Source organism: Macaca thibetana, chromosome 8 (genome assembly GCF_024542745.1).
Source record: "Macaca thibetana thibetana isolate TM-01 chromosome 8, ASM2454274v1, whole genome shotgun sequence".
NCBI lineage: Eukaryota > Metazoa > Chordata > Mammalia > Primates > Cercopithecidae > Macaca > Macaca thibetana.
The window spans coordinates 13003654-13020038 of record NC_065585.1 but is presented as its reverse complement, the minus strand read 5'-3'; the positions used below and the strand labels follow the sequence as shown (position 1 = coordinate 13020038).

The window sequence follows — 16385 nt, the reverse complement described above, 5'->3', positions numbered from 1 at the left end:
GCATTGTGGAGGAGCTAGGGCCTGATTTGAGAGGAAGAAGCGGGAAGGAGAAGGAGCTTTCCAGGTACACGGGCTTTGGTTAAATATGCAGCTCTACTTCTTACCATGTGTGACCTTTGATAAGGTCTTTTCTTCAGTTTCCTCATCTATAAGATGGAGACAATAACATCTCCCTCATGGGGATCCGATGAGGATTGCATGAACTTGAGAGAGAGCTATCATGTCACAGGCAACTCATAAGGAGCGCTTAGGATAGGTTTCTCTCCCTTTCCCTGACCTCACTTTTGTGGGCAGAGGAAGAGAAGGGAACATTAAAATAAAATATGCTCTCTCTTTTTTTATTACTCTTAGGTATCAAATTGCAGTCCATTTGGTAAGTCTAAGAGGAATTACAAATACATTCCTGAGCACTGAGCTGGGCTTCTGACTACCTAATTGTAAGCCATTCTCAGGTTATTTGTATATACAGCCCATTATTGGCTGTGTCAGAAAATATCATTATTTCCCTTGAAGCTTATTTTAAGCCCATAACAGTGCTATCTGGAGGATGAAGGCTTAGGTAGAATGACAAACTTTAAAATTACTGGGCAAACTATGGTTGTCCTAGAACTTGACCATCCTTCTTTCTGAATATTTCTTAGGAGCTTTCACTTCAGCCTGACTCAGGAGAACTGAAACATCTTACCACAGGGATTCACAAGGACTGCTGGGGAGCCCTGCCAAATTCTGGCAGATTTATCCCGAGAACAATGTAAGTGGAAAGTAACAATGAAGATGCTCATTTGAGTCAACAGAGGCCTGTTTACTTCCTAAAATAATCTCCTAGTTACATAACCATGTCCTAAGTTGAGTCCTGTTTGTTTCTTTGTAGCTTTTGGTGAAGGCCCTAGAGTATCTGCTTGTGGCCTGACAACATGGGGATTCCCTGGGACAAGGTAAGAGGACCCAAGCTGTGTTCAAATGAGACCCAGAGATCGCAGTGCAAAGGGACACCTTTGGTAAAACTGGCCACTTTGGGTCATATAGATCCCAAAAGAAATCATGCCCGACCTCCTAAAATCAAAACCATAGGGATTTATCAAGGAGAAACCCTGTTTAATTGGTCTATAAATGAGGATACAACCTAAGGCATGACTGGAGCTGAATGAGTCCAAGTGATGGGCTAAAAAGGTAAACCAGTCCAAACATGGCAGGACCAAGAAGGAACAAGGTAGGAGAGGGCAGAGGGGTGGAGGGCAGAGAGGTGGAGGGTAGGAATGCCTGCATGGCAGTGAGATTGTTCTTCTTCATTCCCTATCTCAACCGCACCCCGCATCAGTGGTTTTTGCTAGGCCTTTTGAAGACAGCAGGAATCTGGGAGAAGGAACATCATCATCTTTCACAGCATGGAAACATCAATCTTATTCCAGAGAAGGGAAGAAGTCCCCAAAGGCATGTCTGGTTTAACAGTTTCTCAAGTGGGCCAGGAAGTTCTTATTCATGTTCTGGGCTCAATAGTGATGCTTTGATTTCACTTGCTATTTTACTTTTAGTTTTGTCTCTAACATCTGGAGTGAGGATCAGAAGACCGGAGTTCCAGATTTATTCTGTGACTCAATCACTTCTTCAATCACTGAGGGATGTGGTGTGATGTTCTTTGCTCTGAGCTTCTGCTTCTTGATCTAAAAAGACAGGTGGTTGTTCTGGGTGATCAAAAGCTCTTCTTGCTCTGTGTATCTTCGAATCCATGAAATTACATCTCCTTGCATCTATGATAACACATCAAAATACGAATCACAATTTTCTTACAGGGTTGCTGAGGTTAAAGCTGTGAAAGCCTGGGAACAAATCTCCCCAGGGAGGGTTTAAGCAAGCATTAACTCTTTATTCTGCAAGCTCCCCCATTCATTGCTAGGATGTTGCCTGATAGCCACCATGCACAGTTGACTTTCCTTGGGAAATCATGAGTCTTTTATTCTTGCTATTTGACTTTATCTCCTACACATCATCCAGATGGCGCAACCTCTGGTACTATACATCCAATGGAATTGCCACAACTCAGCCACTGAGATCCAACATTCCTGCCTCTCTTCATTCCAATATTCCTTCTCTTCCTTATTGTGGTAGACAAGAGTAAGCATTTTTATTTGCAGAGATGTACTTACTTAAAAAGCAATCGGAAAAGCATTTGATTTAATAATTAGGATTGTATCTCCACCATTCATTTTTCTGAAAAAAAAAATTTTTGGTGTAAATTTAAAGTTCATAAGTAACACCAAAGACTGAGACAATGAAGTCCATGCATACTGTAAAAAAATAACATAAATAACAGTCCCTAGTATGCATCAGTCATTGTACTAGGGGCTTTGTGTGTACATTGATTGTCTCATTTGAAAATCAAAACATGGCAGAAGAGTCAAATGCTTTTGAATGTGCTGAAACTCAAATTTTCTTCAAGGTCATCTCTGTATGCTTCCTGTCTCTTCTACACTGCCATTATTGGCTTCTAAAACCACTAAAGCTAGGCAGATAGCCTGGTCCTAACACGTTCTAAACTGGGCATTGGTGAGGGGCTGCCTGCTGACTTGTTTAGGGGCCAGTTGGCACAGTTTGGGATGGTATAATATCAGCAACAATAGCATTGGGTTAATTTGAATATAAACAACTTAGACTTAAAAAGTTCATCCTGAAAAACAAGCCTTCAAGGACAAGTGAGGACATGAAGCAAATTCCTAAGGATGCCTGGGGTTCAGGAAGCAAAGAAGAATCTTTGGTTATTCATGAAAACCAAATACCAGCTACGTGGCATCTTCTGGGGAAGCGCAGGGGTGGGGGAATCCTGGGGTGTGTTTGGCAGCACTGTCCAAAGTACAGTTGACTTCTTAGGCTGCTGAACAAACTTCTTCTCTTGCCCCAGGAGAATTTGATCTGCAGGTTCCCACAAGTAGAGTAACATCTTTCTCTTGAAATAGGTGCTGTGTCATAGTCTGTATCATAAGCTTCTCTTGGTCAACATGATGAAATGAAAGTAGCTTAGCTCCTTGCCTGATCTCAATCTTAGTAGGGCTTAGGAGAGAAGAAGAAAGCTGGTTTCTCCAACAATCTTCCTCAGATTCCCTAGAATCCCCCTTTTTTGCATAGTGTCTCTGGAGCTACGAAATTCAAAGCATTGAATCCGAACTCGAAGTCCCCATTCAACCCACTCAGTCTTGATTGGGCCGATTGGATCATTGCCATTTTGATGTAGAATCTTTGCTCTCATTTTCATGTTCAATTTCCTATGGTTTCCAAGCTAGGAAGCTTTTCTGTCTGTATAGAGTTGTTTGCAGGGATGAAATCAGGTATTTTATTTTCCTGGTAGACGTAGTTTGAAGGGACCTCTGATACTTGAGACCTCTAGATTACTAGCATTTTGATGGCAGAAACTGTGGTTTTCTTATCTCTGAATTTCCAGTGCACTGCACAGTTCTGGGCATATATTGGTGCTTAATAAATCTTGTTAAATGAATAAACAAATGACTTTTTCTTTATTATACTCCCATTACAGTAGCATAGAATTATGAGACTGATTTTGTCAAATTATGAGTAGGTCAGGTTATATTAGGTTTTTCTACAGGAAATTATTCTTTCAAATTAGTGTCTAGGAATTACCTTGCACAAAATAGACACAGGATGCATAATTGTTGATTAATTAGTTCATCTTAACCTATACACCTTGGGGTTATCTAGTTATGTTTTCGTGAAAACTAGGGCTTTGTAATATCAGTGTCATGTCTAATAAGCTTAAACTCCCAGTTCTAAAAACAAAGTTATTCAATAGCACTTTCTCAATTTGATGTGTTTTTCCTTTCCTGTAATAATTTTTTTCCTTAAACTTTTGATATTTGCTTTTGTGCTGATATTTGATAGTCGAAACTCACTTATCTCAAGTACTTTTCTCAGCCCAATAGGATCATGTTTCACCTAACATTTGTGAAGCTGATTTATCTCATTCATTTTGATCTTGCTAAAACGTGACATTTACAATTTTTCATGTCCCACTGTGACCCAAAAAGACCAAATACATACATAAGATCATAATTTTACCTGATCATATCATTCCTAGTTTTGATGATGGAATTATTTTGTTAACATTTCATGGAGTTCTGCTGAAATGACTGCAATTTCTTGGGCAAGTTTCAGAACGACTAGCATATCTGTGGTCATGTAATCCTGGGTCATGTTATTAACCAGTTCCATTGGATCATCATGCTGTTCCTTTGTCTGACAAAAGGATCTTTGTGAAAGCACACACAGTTTCTTCCCATCACTCACATTCAATTCCAGACCCTGAATTTCTGCTTGCTCACTGTGAGCCATGTTGCTGAGATTGTCGATGCATAGGCAACTTGAGCAGGTTTGGTTTGCCTTTCTGGAATGTATTTTTTGGGGAACAAAAGGAGAATATCAAAGCAGAATTATTCCAGAAGATCATTTTTCTCTTTTCCTTTTCGTTTTCTTAAATGGGGAAAAAACAGTTCTTAAGGTTCTTATTATTTATTCATTCATAAAACACGTATTTTGTCTATGTCTATATTGATAAAGACAACTTACTAGATGTTAGACTATCAATACTTCCCTACTACTGATCAGTACAAACCCAATCTCTGCTCTCCTGGTCTTATGTTTAGGAAATAATACAAACTCCAATTCTTTCTAGGTTATTAAAAGAACCTAAGGTAGTTCCTCCAATTTTGGATCAATGGTAAATACTTTAAGCTAGAACTCCATTGAGTTGCTGGAAAGTGCATCTATTCGTAAAATACTTAAGATAGCAAGTTCTTCAAGAATATTAATAAGTTAAAAATTAATTGGTGCATATGTGGAGTGTGACTCACTCTCCTTTTTTGTTGGTTTCCAGTAACTCGGGTACATAAAGAAGAACTTTATGTACATAGTAACATGTTGGACGTTAGGCAGGTGATCATCTCAAGTGAAAGATTCCAGGAAGATCAGGATTCAACAATCACGCCCTCAGGAAGGGGCATAGGGTTTCTTAGGTCGTAATCCCCAGTGGCACTTTCAGGCATATTGAAGGAGTGGGGGAAAGGCCCAAATCACCCATGCCCTTTGTCCTTCAGATTGCCAGCACGTCAAATGGAAACCCATAGGGGACAGGCTTCATGTCTGATGCATTGAGAATTCTGGTGTATTTTCTATCTCAGACTTCAAGGTCTACACCCATCGATGTGTGGGGTTCTCAATGAAAAACAGCCTTCTGCCACTCACAATGTCTGCCCTTGTCCTGGGACTTAGGGCTTTGGCTGTAAGTTCCTAAAGTCAGGGGTCAAGCTCTAATCACTACTGTATTCTGAGCTTTTTGTACAGTACCTGCTGACATGTGAGTTGAAAGGAACCTATCTCTGAGGAAGGGACTCCTCTCTCCAACATAGTGCCGGACTCTTGTATTAGGAAATGATGAAACCATCAACCAAATGTCTGCCATAGCTACTGTGGCTCTTGACAAGACTGTGAGGGAGAATAGCAGTGTCAGCTGCAAACAGACATTTGTTTAGGTCATCTGAATTATCTTGATTGTCACCATGGCAACTATCCACAACCAGTGTCTAGGTGTGTGAGAAGACTGATACAATAATACTGTGGTGTGGTCATTTAGCTAATTCATTCTAAGCCTAACAGAAACCTTTTCCATCAAAGTTTTTCAGAGCATAACAACATCTCATAAGAGGCCAGAGGATGGCTTGTGCTTAATATCACACCTGTAGAGTAGGGCAGTGCTTCCCAGGCTGTCTGCTTACATTTTAGCTTGTCTTGTGATTACATGTGGTTTTAGTACTTTCATTTTAAAAATCTGGGTTGGTTCCATACATTTGGAAAAGTAAAATTGGATGGTTCTGGAAATGTTGCCTGGTTGCACATCAGTAAATGTAGCTTGCTTGTATTATTTTTTTTCTAGATCTAAAATGCAATGCATCAAGCAAGCATGTTTAGCAATAAAAGTGGGAATCCCCCTCCTGCTGGATAAACTGAGTGCTTTCCACACGACACAAAGTCATATATCTTGACACAATCTCTAGGATGCATTATATAAATGGAAGAGTGGTGTGGTGAGGGGAAATAAGGGCAGGGAGAGAGTGAGCAGACCTGACTTCTGAGTCCTGGTTCTCTATGGGACAACTGAGTGAATCTGGGTGTGTCACTTTACCTCAGCCTAAGAGTCTTCATTTATAAAATGGACTAGATAATTTCTGTGTGCCTTCTAGACTTTAATTTCTATTTTAGATGGATATTTTGTACTTCAGTATCATAGGAAGAAATGGGAGTTGAAACTTCATTTTAAAGGCACTGAACTTAGCTCCTGCCCAGAAGGGCACTTCACTTCTGATAAATTCCATTGTCCTCGGCTACATAAATTGGAAACTGTTTTAACTGTGTGTGTGTGTGTTTCTCCCTGCTAATTCGTAACTCATCAGAAATGCTACTCTTGGGATTACCACCACTTTTTACAGATAAGGAAACTGACGCATGATACTAAATAACATCAGACCAAGTGAGGTCTTTTTGAGAGCTTTAAAAAGGTTTTGCCACTTTTCTCTTCAATATTTGTTTAAATTCTTTGTTTTAGAGACACAATGACTATCTCATTCCTTTCCTAATGTTAGCTCAGTAGGCAGCCCCACTGATACGCCACGCGGTTTTGTTGAGAAAATTATTTTCTGCTTTCAAAAACAGCTGATTGCTGGAGTGTTTTACACAAGAGGGCAGTGATCCTAGAAATAACTTAAACTACTTTCTCTGCTTACCAAACCAAAACCCAAACCAGCCAACCAAACAGACAAATAGCATGGCTCATCAGTAATTTCTCCCTGTACCGGTTCAATCGTGATTAAAAGTTAAGAACAGCAGATAAATGTGTATCCTAGAAGAGATTAGCGGAACCATTTATATAGTGTAAGGTCATGCAAACCATGCTGAAAAGGAAGCACTTTGTTGTGGTGACATGGGGAGGAAGAGGCTGTGGGAAGCCCCTGCCTGGGTGGGGCCACCACACACACGCATGCATTTGATGCAGCCATTGGTGTCCCCGCCGGTAAGCGCTGGGTGTGAGAGTAAGTGAACTATACAAAGTCTGTCTACATTACAAGTGGGGTCAGCCAGTGACCTCTTTCAAATGGGCTTGTTGGAAGGGGTCCACACTGAATCAGAAATCCCATCCCCTGTGGACGACAGAGGCATGGATCCGCTGGGCGTGAAGGGGTCCGTGTCTGTGTCCGTCTCACCCTCGGCGAGGTACCGCTTCTCCCTCATCCAGCTCGACCCCCCATTGGGGCCAAACACATAATCATCTCTGTCCTGGGAGATGCTGAAGCCACTTGGAGACCTCTCCAGCTCCTCGTGGTTGACCGACATCAGGGACAGAGGTGTGTCGCTGTCCCGCGTGATGCTACGTCTCTGCTGGGGGGAGATTCGGTCAGAATAGGGGCCCTGCAGGTCAGCCTGGGAGTGGCAGCTCACTCGGGAGTCGAGAAGAGTCAGGATAGGAAGAACCGTGGGCCTCTCTGCATACGTTGTTGCCGAGGAAGGAGGAGCTGCCTGAACCTTTCCAGTACTGGGTCCCCCTCGGGGCAGGTTCACAGGGTCATGTGCAAAAAACCCATAGGGGCTGACTTTGTCAATGGGCACCTGGTGGAAGCTGTAGGGCGGTTCCGGGGGGCCTGTCTCAGAATAGTTGCAGATGATGGTTTTCAAATCAGAATACCTGTTGTCCTCTTTCTTCTCTGCCTCAGCTGGCGAGGAAGTGCCCTTGGTTGGGTAATACTCCGTGACCTGCACCTGCAACCGTTCCATATGTTGCATGTGCATATCCACGAGGAAGTCCAGCTTCTTCCCCATGTCCTGAACCTGGAAAATCAAAGGATCTGTGAGTTACCACTTTCTCTGAGGGTGGGGATCATTGCTGTTGGTTGGGAGGAAATATTATTATTATTATTATTTTTTTAAGGTGGAGTCTCAGTCTGTTGCCCAGGCTGGAGTGCAGCGGCGCAATCTTGGCTCACTGCAACCTCCATATCCTGGGTTCACGCAATTTTCTGCCTCAGCCTCCCAAGAAGCTGGGATTACAGGCGCCCGCCACCATGCCAGGCTAATTATTGTATTATTGGTAGAGATGGGGTTTCACCATCTTGGCTAGGCTGGTTTTGAACTGACCTTGTGATCCACCCGCCTCGGGCTCCCAAAGTGCTGGGATTACAGGCATGAGCCACTGTGCCTGGCCGGGAGGAAATATTCTAATACTGTATTTACTTTTCAGAAGGGAACAGAATTCTTGCAACTCTTAATAAGAAGAGCAGCTAATAATTTATTTTGTGCCTCCTACTTGCAAGCCTTGCATACCATGTATTAGTGCTAATCTAGAGAAAACCTAGGCAAGGGCTTTCTAGGAAGCAAAGGCGGAAAGCAGAGAGATGCTTTGAAGTGTTACAGGCCTGCTGTGTCCCTTAGAGGAGGAAGTGGCCTTCCTAACGTTGCCTGGGTCAAGGAGCAAGAGTTCTCAATTTATGAACATTTCCTTAGACAGAAGCATGTGGATTGTTAGTCTATGTTTCTCCTACATGGTGATTTAAGCTGTAAAAATACAAGGGCAGTGGTTAGTAAGAACTGAGTGTCTCAGAACTGAAGACCCTACCCAGCGGCTTGCTCTTGCCTGCCTAAATTGTGAATGACTATACATGAGTGTATGTGCATAGATGTGTGATGTTCTTGCTTTGACAATTCACGACTCACCAGGAAACGCTGTCGTCAGGTGTGTCATCCCATTTTACAGGTAAGGATACCAGCACCGTGATCGGCAGATGCTAGGATGGCATCTGAGTCTCAAGAATAACTGACCCTTTTAGAAAAGTTACGATTTGACTCTGTCTTATGCGCTTTATGGACTCACGTGAATTTTACGACAGTCCGCCAAGATGGATACTATTATTATCTCTATTTCACAGGCAAGAGAACAGAGACACAGAGAAATCATGTACAGCGGAAATTACAAATTTTTAAATGAAAACAAAATTATTGACTTAACAAAAAGGAATAATTCAGATTTGCTCCTACCTCTCCTGCACGGGTCCCATTTAGGATTTTGAATAAAACAAAAGGATTAATCTCATCCTTGAAAAACTGGCAGTACCATTTATCTAATGTAGAGTTAGGCAGATGATGCTAGATTATGAGCTCTTTGCTATGAAAGCAAGAGTGGGCTGCATGGTGCTGTGAGTGAGCGGGTTTCTCGTTCCACCTTGAACGGATCTCACCTGTAGCCTGCCCTCCTCCTGGCCTCTTCGAACAGACCACCACTGGCCCGGACATTGAGAAAAGGGGGACACACAACATGCAGGGGCAGGTCACTAACATTTCCTAAGGGGTCACCATGAAATGCATGATAACTGTAGCTATCATCAAGTGTTCACTGTGTGCCCACTAATATTATGGGTAATTTTCATGTATCAACTCAATCCTCACAGCAACCTAATAGGGTATTATAATCCCCATACTACAGATGAGGAAAACTGAGGTTCAGAACAATTAATTAACTTGCATGCGATCACTCAGTAAATGCTGAATCAATGATTTAATTTCCACATCTTTTTTGAATGGTAGGTAGTACTACTCAAGTGTCTTATTTCCCTTTGGAAAACAATGGTGGAGACCGGGCACAGTGGCTCATACCTGTAATCCCAGCACTTTGGGAGGCCGAGGCGGGCAGATTACCTGAGGTCAGGAGTTTAAGACCAGCCTGGCCAACATGGCGAAACCCCATCTCTACTAAAAATAACAAAAATTAGCGGGGCATGGTGGCGGGCACCTGTAATCTCAAGTCCTCAGCAGGCTGAGGCAGGAGAATCGCTTGAACCCGGGAGACAGAGGTTGCAGTGAGTCAAGATCATGCCATTGCACTCCAGCCTGGGCAACAGAGTGAAACTTCATTAAAAAAAAAAAAGAGAGAGAAAGAAAGAAAAAGAAAGAAAGAAGGAAGGAAGGAAGGAAGGAAAGAAAGGAAGGAAGGAAGGAAAGGGTATTTGAAAATAAATTTTACAGATCTGGTTTTTGGTGAGATGAAGAAAACACTCACCTGTCTTTCAACTTTTACAAACTTCCCCATCATGCTTTGGTCTTCAATTTCTGATGTGGATGGTCTGGCTACATATGGTTCATTCCTAAGAAGAAGCGAACACTTCTGTAAGATCATTATACCTATTTTTGCTATGCAACGTCATTTTGGCTAGGCAGTCTATGGCCAACAGAGCCATTGCTCCCACCCTCACACTTGTGTGGCATAAGAGCACCATTCAACTCTGGAGGCATATGTGAGTCGGAAAGTCAGAGTTTTTCTGCATTCAACACTGGTATCTCATGTTTACCTCTGCTGTAGGAAAATTTGAAGCTAAATATCAAGCTGCTATTAAGGAGGCTTTGCTTTGTGTTAAAGATGATAAAGCACCTAACAGTACCTAGAGTATTTAGTTCCTTTAAATTAAATTCCTTAGCCTTTCAGTCTTAGATTTGAGATCTGAGACTTTCACTCTGACTGTGTGTGTGCAGGTGGAGATGGAGTCATCTAATGCCTGAAATTACTTACAGTGAGTATAAATATTTCATCTGGCCAATTTTAATAAGAATGAAAAATCTCAAATCTTGAACATGATGCAAAAGATGACACTGGCGAGGAATGGAATTGAAATATGTGCTGAATTTGATTTTTGGTTATCCACAGTATCTGACTAAATTCTGGTTAGTTTCTACATTTTTATGTTTTTTGCAGATCAGAACTTTCAGGGAGTCTAGCTATTTGCTAGAAACCATTTATGCTAGGCACTTTCTCAATAGTTGATTTATCTCTCTCATAGGTTACTAAATCCTGCTTAGTAGGATAGTCTTTGGCTGAGCAGCCTTAAATTTTAAAAAGATGTCAAAAACTGGTGGCCCCTGTGCTAAATCCAGCTGGCTAGTGTTTTCTTTGGCCTGCACGGGGTTCTAAAACATGTAAGCTGGCTGGGCGCGGTGGCTCATGCCTGTAATCCCAGCACTTTGGGAGGCCGAGGTGGGCGGATCATGAGGTCAAGAGATCGAGACCATCCTGGTTAACACAGTGAAATCCTGTCTCTACTAAAAAATACAAAAAATTAGCCAGGTGTGGTGGCAGGCACCTGTAGTCCCAACTACTCGGGAGGCTGAGGCAGGAGAATGGCATGAACCTGGGAGGCGGAGCTTGCAATGAGCAGAGATCCCGCCATTGCACTCCAGCCTGGGCGACAGAGTCTCACAAAAACAAACCAAACAAACAAAACACACACACACACACGTAAACCATCTCAAAAATTGAGAATTTCACGTAAAAGCTGGATATTCTGTTTTCTGGAAACAGAGGACCCGCATTCCTAAAAGAAGGTAGGGCCCTCATTCCTAAAAGGAGGTAGGACCCTCATTCCGTTAAGAATGGAGGGCCTTCATTCCTACCTCCTTTAGATGGGGCATGTGTCCTCCAGGTGCCCACAGTCCCATCACTCCCTATTCTATCCCCAGGGCTGAGGTTAAATATTAAATGCTTTCTATCATCATGTTGATGCTCTTGATTCTTTTTTTTTTTTTTTTTTTTTTTTTGAGACAGAGTCTCACTGTGTCACCAGTCTGGAGTGCAGTGGTGTGATCTCAGCTCACTGCAACCTCCGACTCCCTGGTTCAAGCGATTCTCCTCCCTCAGCTTCCTGAGTAGCTGAGATTACAGGCACGTGTCACCACACCCAGCTAATTTTTGTAGTTTTAGTAGAGACGGGTTTCACTATGTTGGCCAGGCTGGTCTCGATCTCCTGGCCTCGAGATTCACCTGCCTTGGCCTCCCAAAGTTCTGGGATTACAGGTGCAAGCCACCACGCCCGGCCTCTTGGTTCTTTCATAAGTGGAAGGTTCATAATATTTCTTAAGCCTAACTCCCTCACTTGAAGACGTTTGGGAATAAAGAGAAATAAATTTAGGCAGTGGATTTTCTAAAGAAAATCTTATTCAAAATTTTAAAGCTTTGGAAGGAGGAGAGCTGCTCTGTTAAGGGACAAGGCTCTGTGTGTTACAATGTTGTCAGGGGGCTGATATCTGAGTGACTTCTCTGGCTTTGTCCTGGGAGGGGTATCGATCAACTCAAAGATAATTATGCAGGATGGAGAATGCTGTGGGTTCTGCTAATGCGAAGTTTTCTTCCTGTTTCAATAAAGTTCATAAGTCTCCTCTTGTTTTATAACAGGGAAACTGGTGGGGCTATTTTCATTTTCAAAAGTCGTAGGAAGAAATATCACCCACATGGTCTGGGAAGAGGAGTGAGAAGATTTTTGTACAGAAACCTTTCAAATGGCCACCAACTGAAACAAGCTTCAAACTCTTTCTTCATTTTACTTAGGAGAGTGACAACTGCACCTACAGAAAGGACCCCAGCTGAGGTTTGGGGGTGGGGATGCTCTACAAACTTTGCACCCCTGGCCCATCAGTCCATGTCCACTGGCCCCACCTGGGAGACTGCTGGGATGGGAAGGTGAACGCTGACCCTTTCTGAGACTTCTTGTGTTTTGGCGTGGAGGGAGGTCCAGGAGTGAAAATCATATCTATTCTGAAAGAAACAAACAGAGCGGGGATTAAATTACACAGAGCTTTGTTTTGACAGTAAACCAAATCATTCTATTCTCTCTGGAATGAGATATGGGTTTGGAATACATAAGAGAAGAGAAGAGAAGAGGAGAGGAAGAGAGAGTGCATACTAGCCACAGAGAGAAAGAAAGAGTCAGAGAGAACCTATAACTTCGGTATATTCTTCTTCTTGTTTTTGATCTGGTGATACTGAAAGGATCTTTCTATCCCAGGGGAGAGGGAGGCAGACAAACCGCTGAGAGAGGTGAGGGCTGCATCTTGTTATATTTTTTTTTTTATAAGAAATGTCATAGGTGGGCTGCAAACCTGTCTTGTCTTCCAGTTCTTTTATCCCTTCCAAAAACATCTAGTTAGGGAGTTTTACAGACAAAGCCTAGGCTACATATTCAGCTGCACACATCACTGCTGCTCTGTGGGCATCTCCGGCCAGTAGAAAGATAGATCCAACACCAGCTTCCACTTCTGCTTCTATTTCTGCATGAGGCACCAGCTCCTTTTTAAAAACCTTCTATTTTAGGTTTGGGGGTACAGGTAAAGGTTTGTTACGTAGGTAAACATGTGTCATGGGGATTGTCTTTTCTGCTCCTCTCCCTCCTACCACCCTACCCCCTCAAGAAGACCCCAGCATCTGTTGTTTCCTTCTTTGTGTTCATAAGTTCTTATCATTTAGCTACCACCTATCAGTGAGAACATGCAGTATATGGTTTTCTGTTCCTGCATTAGTTTGCTAAGGATAATAGCCTCCAGCTCCAACCATGTTCCTGCAAAAGATAGGATTTTGTTCTTTTTTAATGGCTGCATAGTATTCTGAGAGTCATTGGTTCCTTCTCTATGCCTGGACCAATAGGAAAGAAATGTTGCCTATCACGCTGTCGGTTGGGACAAGGGCTGGAGGGAAAGCAGGCTTGAAGGCTTATCACAGGTCCAGGACCATTAAGACCGTGAACCCTGAAATAGCCATGGCTCCTTCTGTCTCCTCCCTGGAAACCCAGCTGCTTCTCCACTGATGGCACTTCCTTTCTCTCTTGCCCCGTAAGGTCAGCACGACTGGAGATATGCAATCAGAGATCCAGATGTTCACCCTCCAGCCACAAACACTAGAAACACATTTGCTTAATAAGTAGCAAAAACTATGACACTGTCATAGTCCACTCTATGCTTATTTAAATTGACTGGTAGTTTTGGAGTGTGGCATGCCTTAGACATCATGCTTCATCCTTGTCTCTCAGAGAGCCATAGTTGCATAAATAACAGCATGTTAGGCTCAGAATTTGTTCACACATCTATTCATTCAGCAGGTAGTGAGCACTGACTCTGTGCCTGCCACTATGCTAGGAAGCCCAGCCTGGCCAGCACGGTGAAACCCCCTATCTACTAAAAATAAAAAATCAGGGGGTGTGGTGCCATGTGCCTCTAGTCCCAGCTACTCAGGAAGCTGAGTCAGGAGAATCTCTTGAACCCGGGAGACAGAGGTTGGAGTGAGCTGAGATCGTGCCACTGCACTCCAGCCTGGGTGACAGAGTGAGACTCCGTCTCAAAAAAAAAAAAAGGCCATGGAGAAGCACACCTCCAACGTGACAGCATCATTAACTTCCAACCCAGTCGGTGTGACGTTCCTGTTCTCTAGCAGGACACTCCAGTGGGACAACATCACTTGGACAGGGAAGCTGAGGCCCAGAGAGGATATGTGTCCGTTGGAAATATCACACAGTCAGAGTGAACTGCAATAGGAGTTTGGTTTCCTGGCTGTTATTCCATGACTCTTGACATCACAACTGCCCGTTTTTAAAAAATGTGCAGTTTTACAACTTATTAAAGATTTGATACATTTTAAAAGTAAAAAAAAAAAAAGTCACATATGGAGTCATCATCTCAGTACAGCTACTGCAATCTCTCAGGGGAAGTCCTACTCCTTTTCTCCAGGCCACAATATGGGAAAGTGTGTGCATGTCCTGTGTATTTCTGAATAAGCATATGTGTGCATGTGTTTAGAATCATACCTATATATTAGTAAACATCATCACAAGGTCTAGGCAGAGTCTATTTATTCTGTGACATATTATATATGATATATAAACATACATATGCAGCTATAAATATATACATATGCATATGTATGTGTACACACATGTCTGCATGTATTACTGGTAATTATATCATGCATATATATCCACAAATCAAATAATTAAAAAATCTCATTATATACTTTTTCTAAATATTATTTTATGGTTGCATAACTTTTTTTTTTTTTTGAGATGCAGTCTCACTCTGTCGCCCAGGCTGGAGTGCAGTGGCGCAATCTTGGCTCACTGCAACCTCCGCCTCCCAGGTTCAAGCGATTCTTCTGCCTCAGCCTCCCGAGTAGCTGAGATTACAGGCATGCTCCACCACGCCTGGATTCTTTTTGTATTTTTAGTAGAGAGGGGGTTTCCCCATGTTGGTCAGAATGGTCTGGAACTCTTGACTTCAACGGATTCACCTGCCTCGGCCTCCCAAAGTGCTGGGATTATAGGCATGAGCCACTGCACCCAACCAATGGCTGCATAACATTTTAATGAGAGCAGGTACCATTCTCTCCTTACCCATTGTTTTATAATTAAGGAAATATGGTGCGTTAGAATAGAGACTTTCTAATCAGTTGGAGCTAGTTTGATTCCCAGCTCTGCTCCCTGCCAGCTGGATAGGTCCTCTGTCCTATCAGCTTCAGTTTCCACATTGGAAAAATGGCACTCTAATGCAATGCCTTGTGTTTTCATAAGGGAGTATAAACATGCAGGTGGAATACTGAGGAGTTCCATAAAAATGATGGCAATTATTAGTTGGGCATTGATGCTGTTTCCTTAGTTTTCACTATTATAAGTAATACCCGATGAACATTTTTTAACATGGTGAAGAATTATATTTAGAATTAGGCAGCCGAATTCGGTTTAGATGATCCCGTTTTGTTGGCAACACCGAAAACATCACAGTCAGAAGCCATTTAAACGTGTGTCTTCTCCTCTCTGACAGGCCTGATCAGGGTGCTGACCTTGGCCATGGCAATGTCATACAGCTTTTTCACAGTCTGTCCAATCTGGTGCTTTGTTGGCCTGGACATCCACAAGGCTTCGTGGATATTTTTCTTCTTAAAATATCTCCCTGCATTTTGAATTATTTCTGAATACCTTTCACCTTAAACTCTAAGGGTCATATGGCTTTGAGGGGAGTGCAGTCCCTCCAGATATGACTGTCTCACCTCGTCTGAAGGTACTTTATCCTGGAAAGCATGTCGAGATGCCCGGCAGAATACTGCTCAATCACATCCTTCACGTCGTAAGGCCTCAAAGTCTCCTTGAATTTTTTTTTATAGAGACGGAATTGTAGAATTCTGCAAGGCAAAGTAGAGGCATTTGTGCGTCACGGGTGGAGAGTGCAGGGAGCTATACCACAAGGCTAGCAAAATCCAAGGCAGGGGGAGAAAAGAACCAAAGAGAAAACAGCTTGCTGGAAGAACTTCCAATGTTTGGTTCTGATTCTACCCCTTGGAACACACAGAGTTAGTACATCTCCATCAGGATTATTCCCTTCAATTATTTGAAGAATAAGCAAATCATGGTATTAATAAGAGCTAACATTTATTGAGCATTCATTGTATGCCAGACCATGAGCTTAATGCTTTATGAACAATCCTGATAACAGATCCATTTATAGGAGATGTGATTGTGATTCAGAGCTTCAGCATC

The 16385-nt window shown here is 42.6% G+C and overlaps 1 protein-coding gene across 1 annotated transcript in view; it reads right to left on the bottom strand.

Annotated features, from left to right (window-relative positions):
- Positions 1-1321: 1321 nt before the first annotated feature.
- Positions 1322-16385, bottom strand: part of KCNQ3 (potassium voltage-gated channel subfamily Q member 3) — a 360731-nt gene continuing 345667 nt past the window's right edge. The window contains exons 12-15 of the mRNA XM_050801594.1: positions 15899-16030; positions 12527-12625; positions 10103-10187; positions 1322-7881 (exon numbers count right to left, since the gene is read on the bottom strand). Of these exons, the coding sequence (XP_050657551.1) occupies positions 7147-7881; positions 10103-10187; positions 12527-12625; positions 15899-16030 (1051 nt within the window). The 3' untranslated portion in view covers positions 1322-7146. The remainder of the gene's footprint in view (positions 7882-10102; positions 10188-12526; positions 12626-15898; positions 16031-16385) is intronic.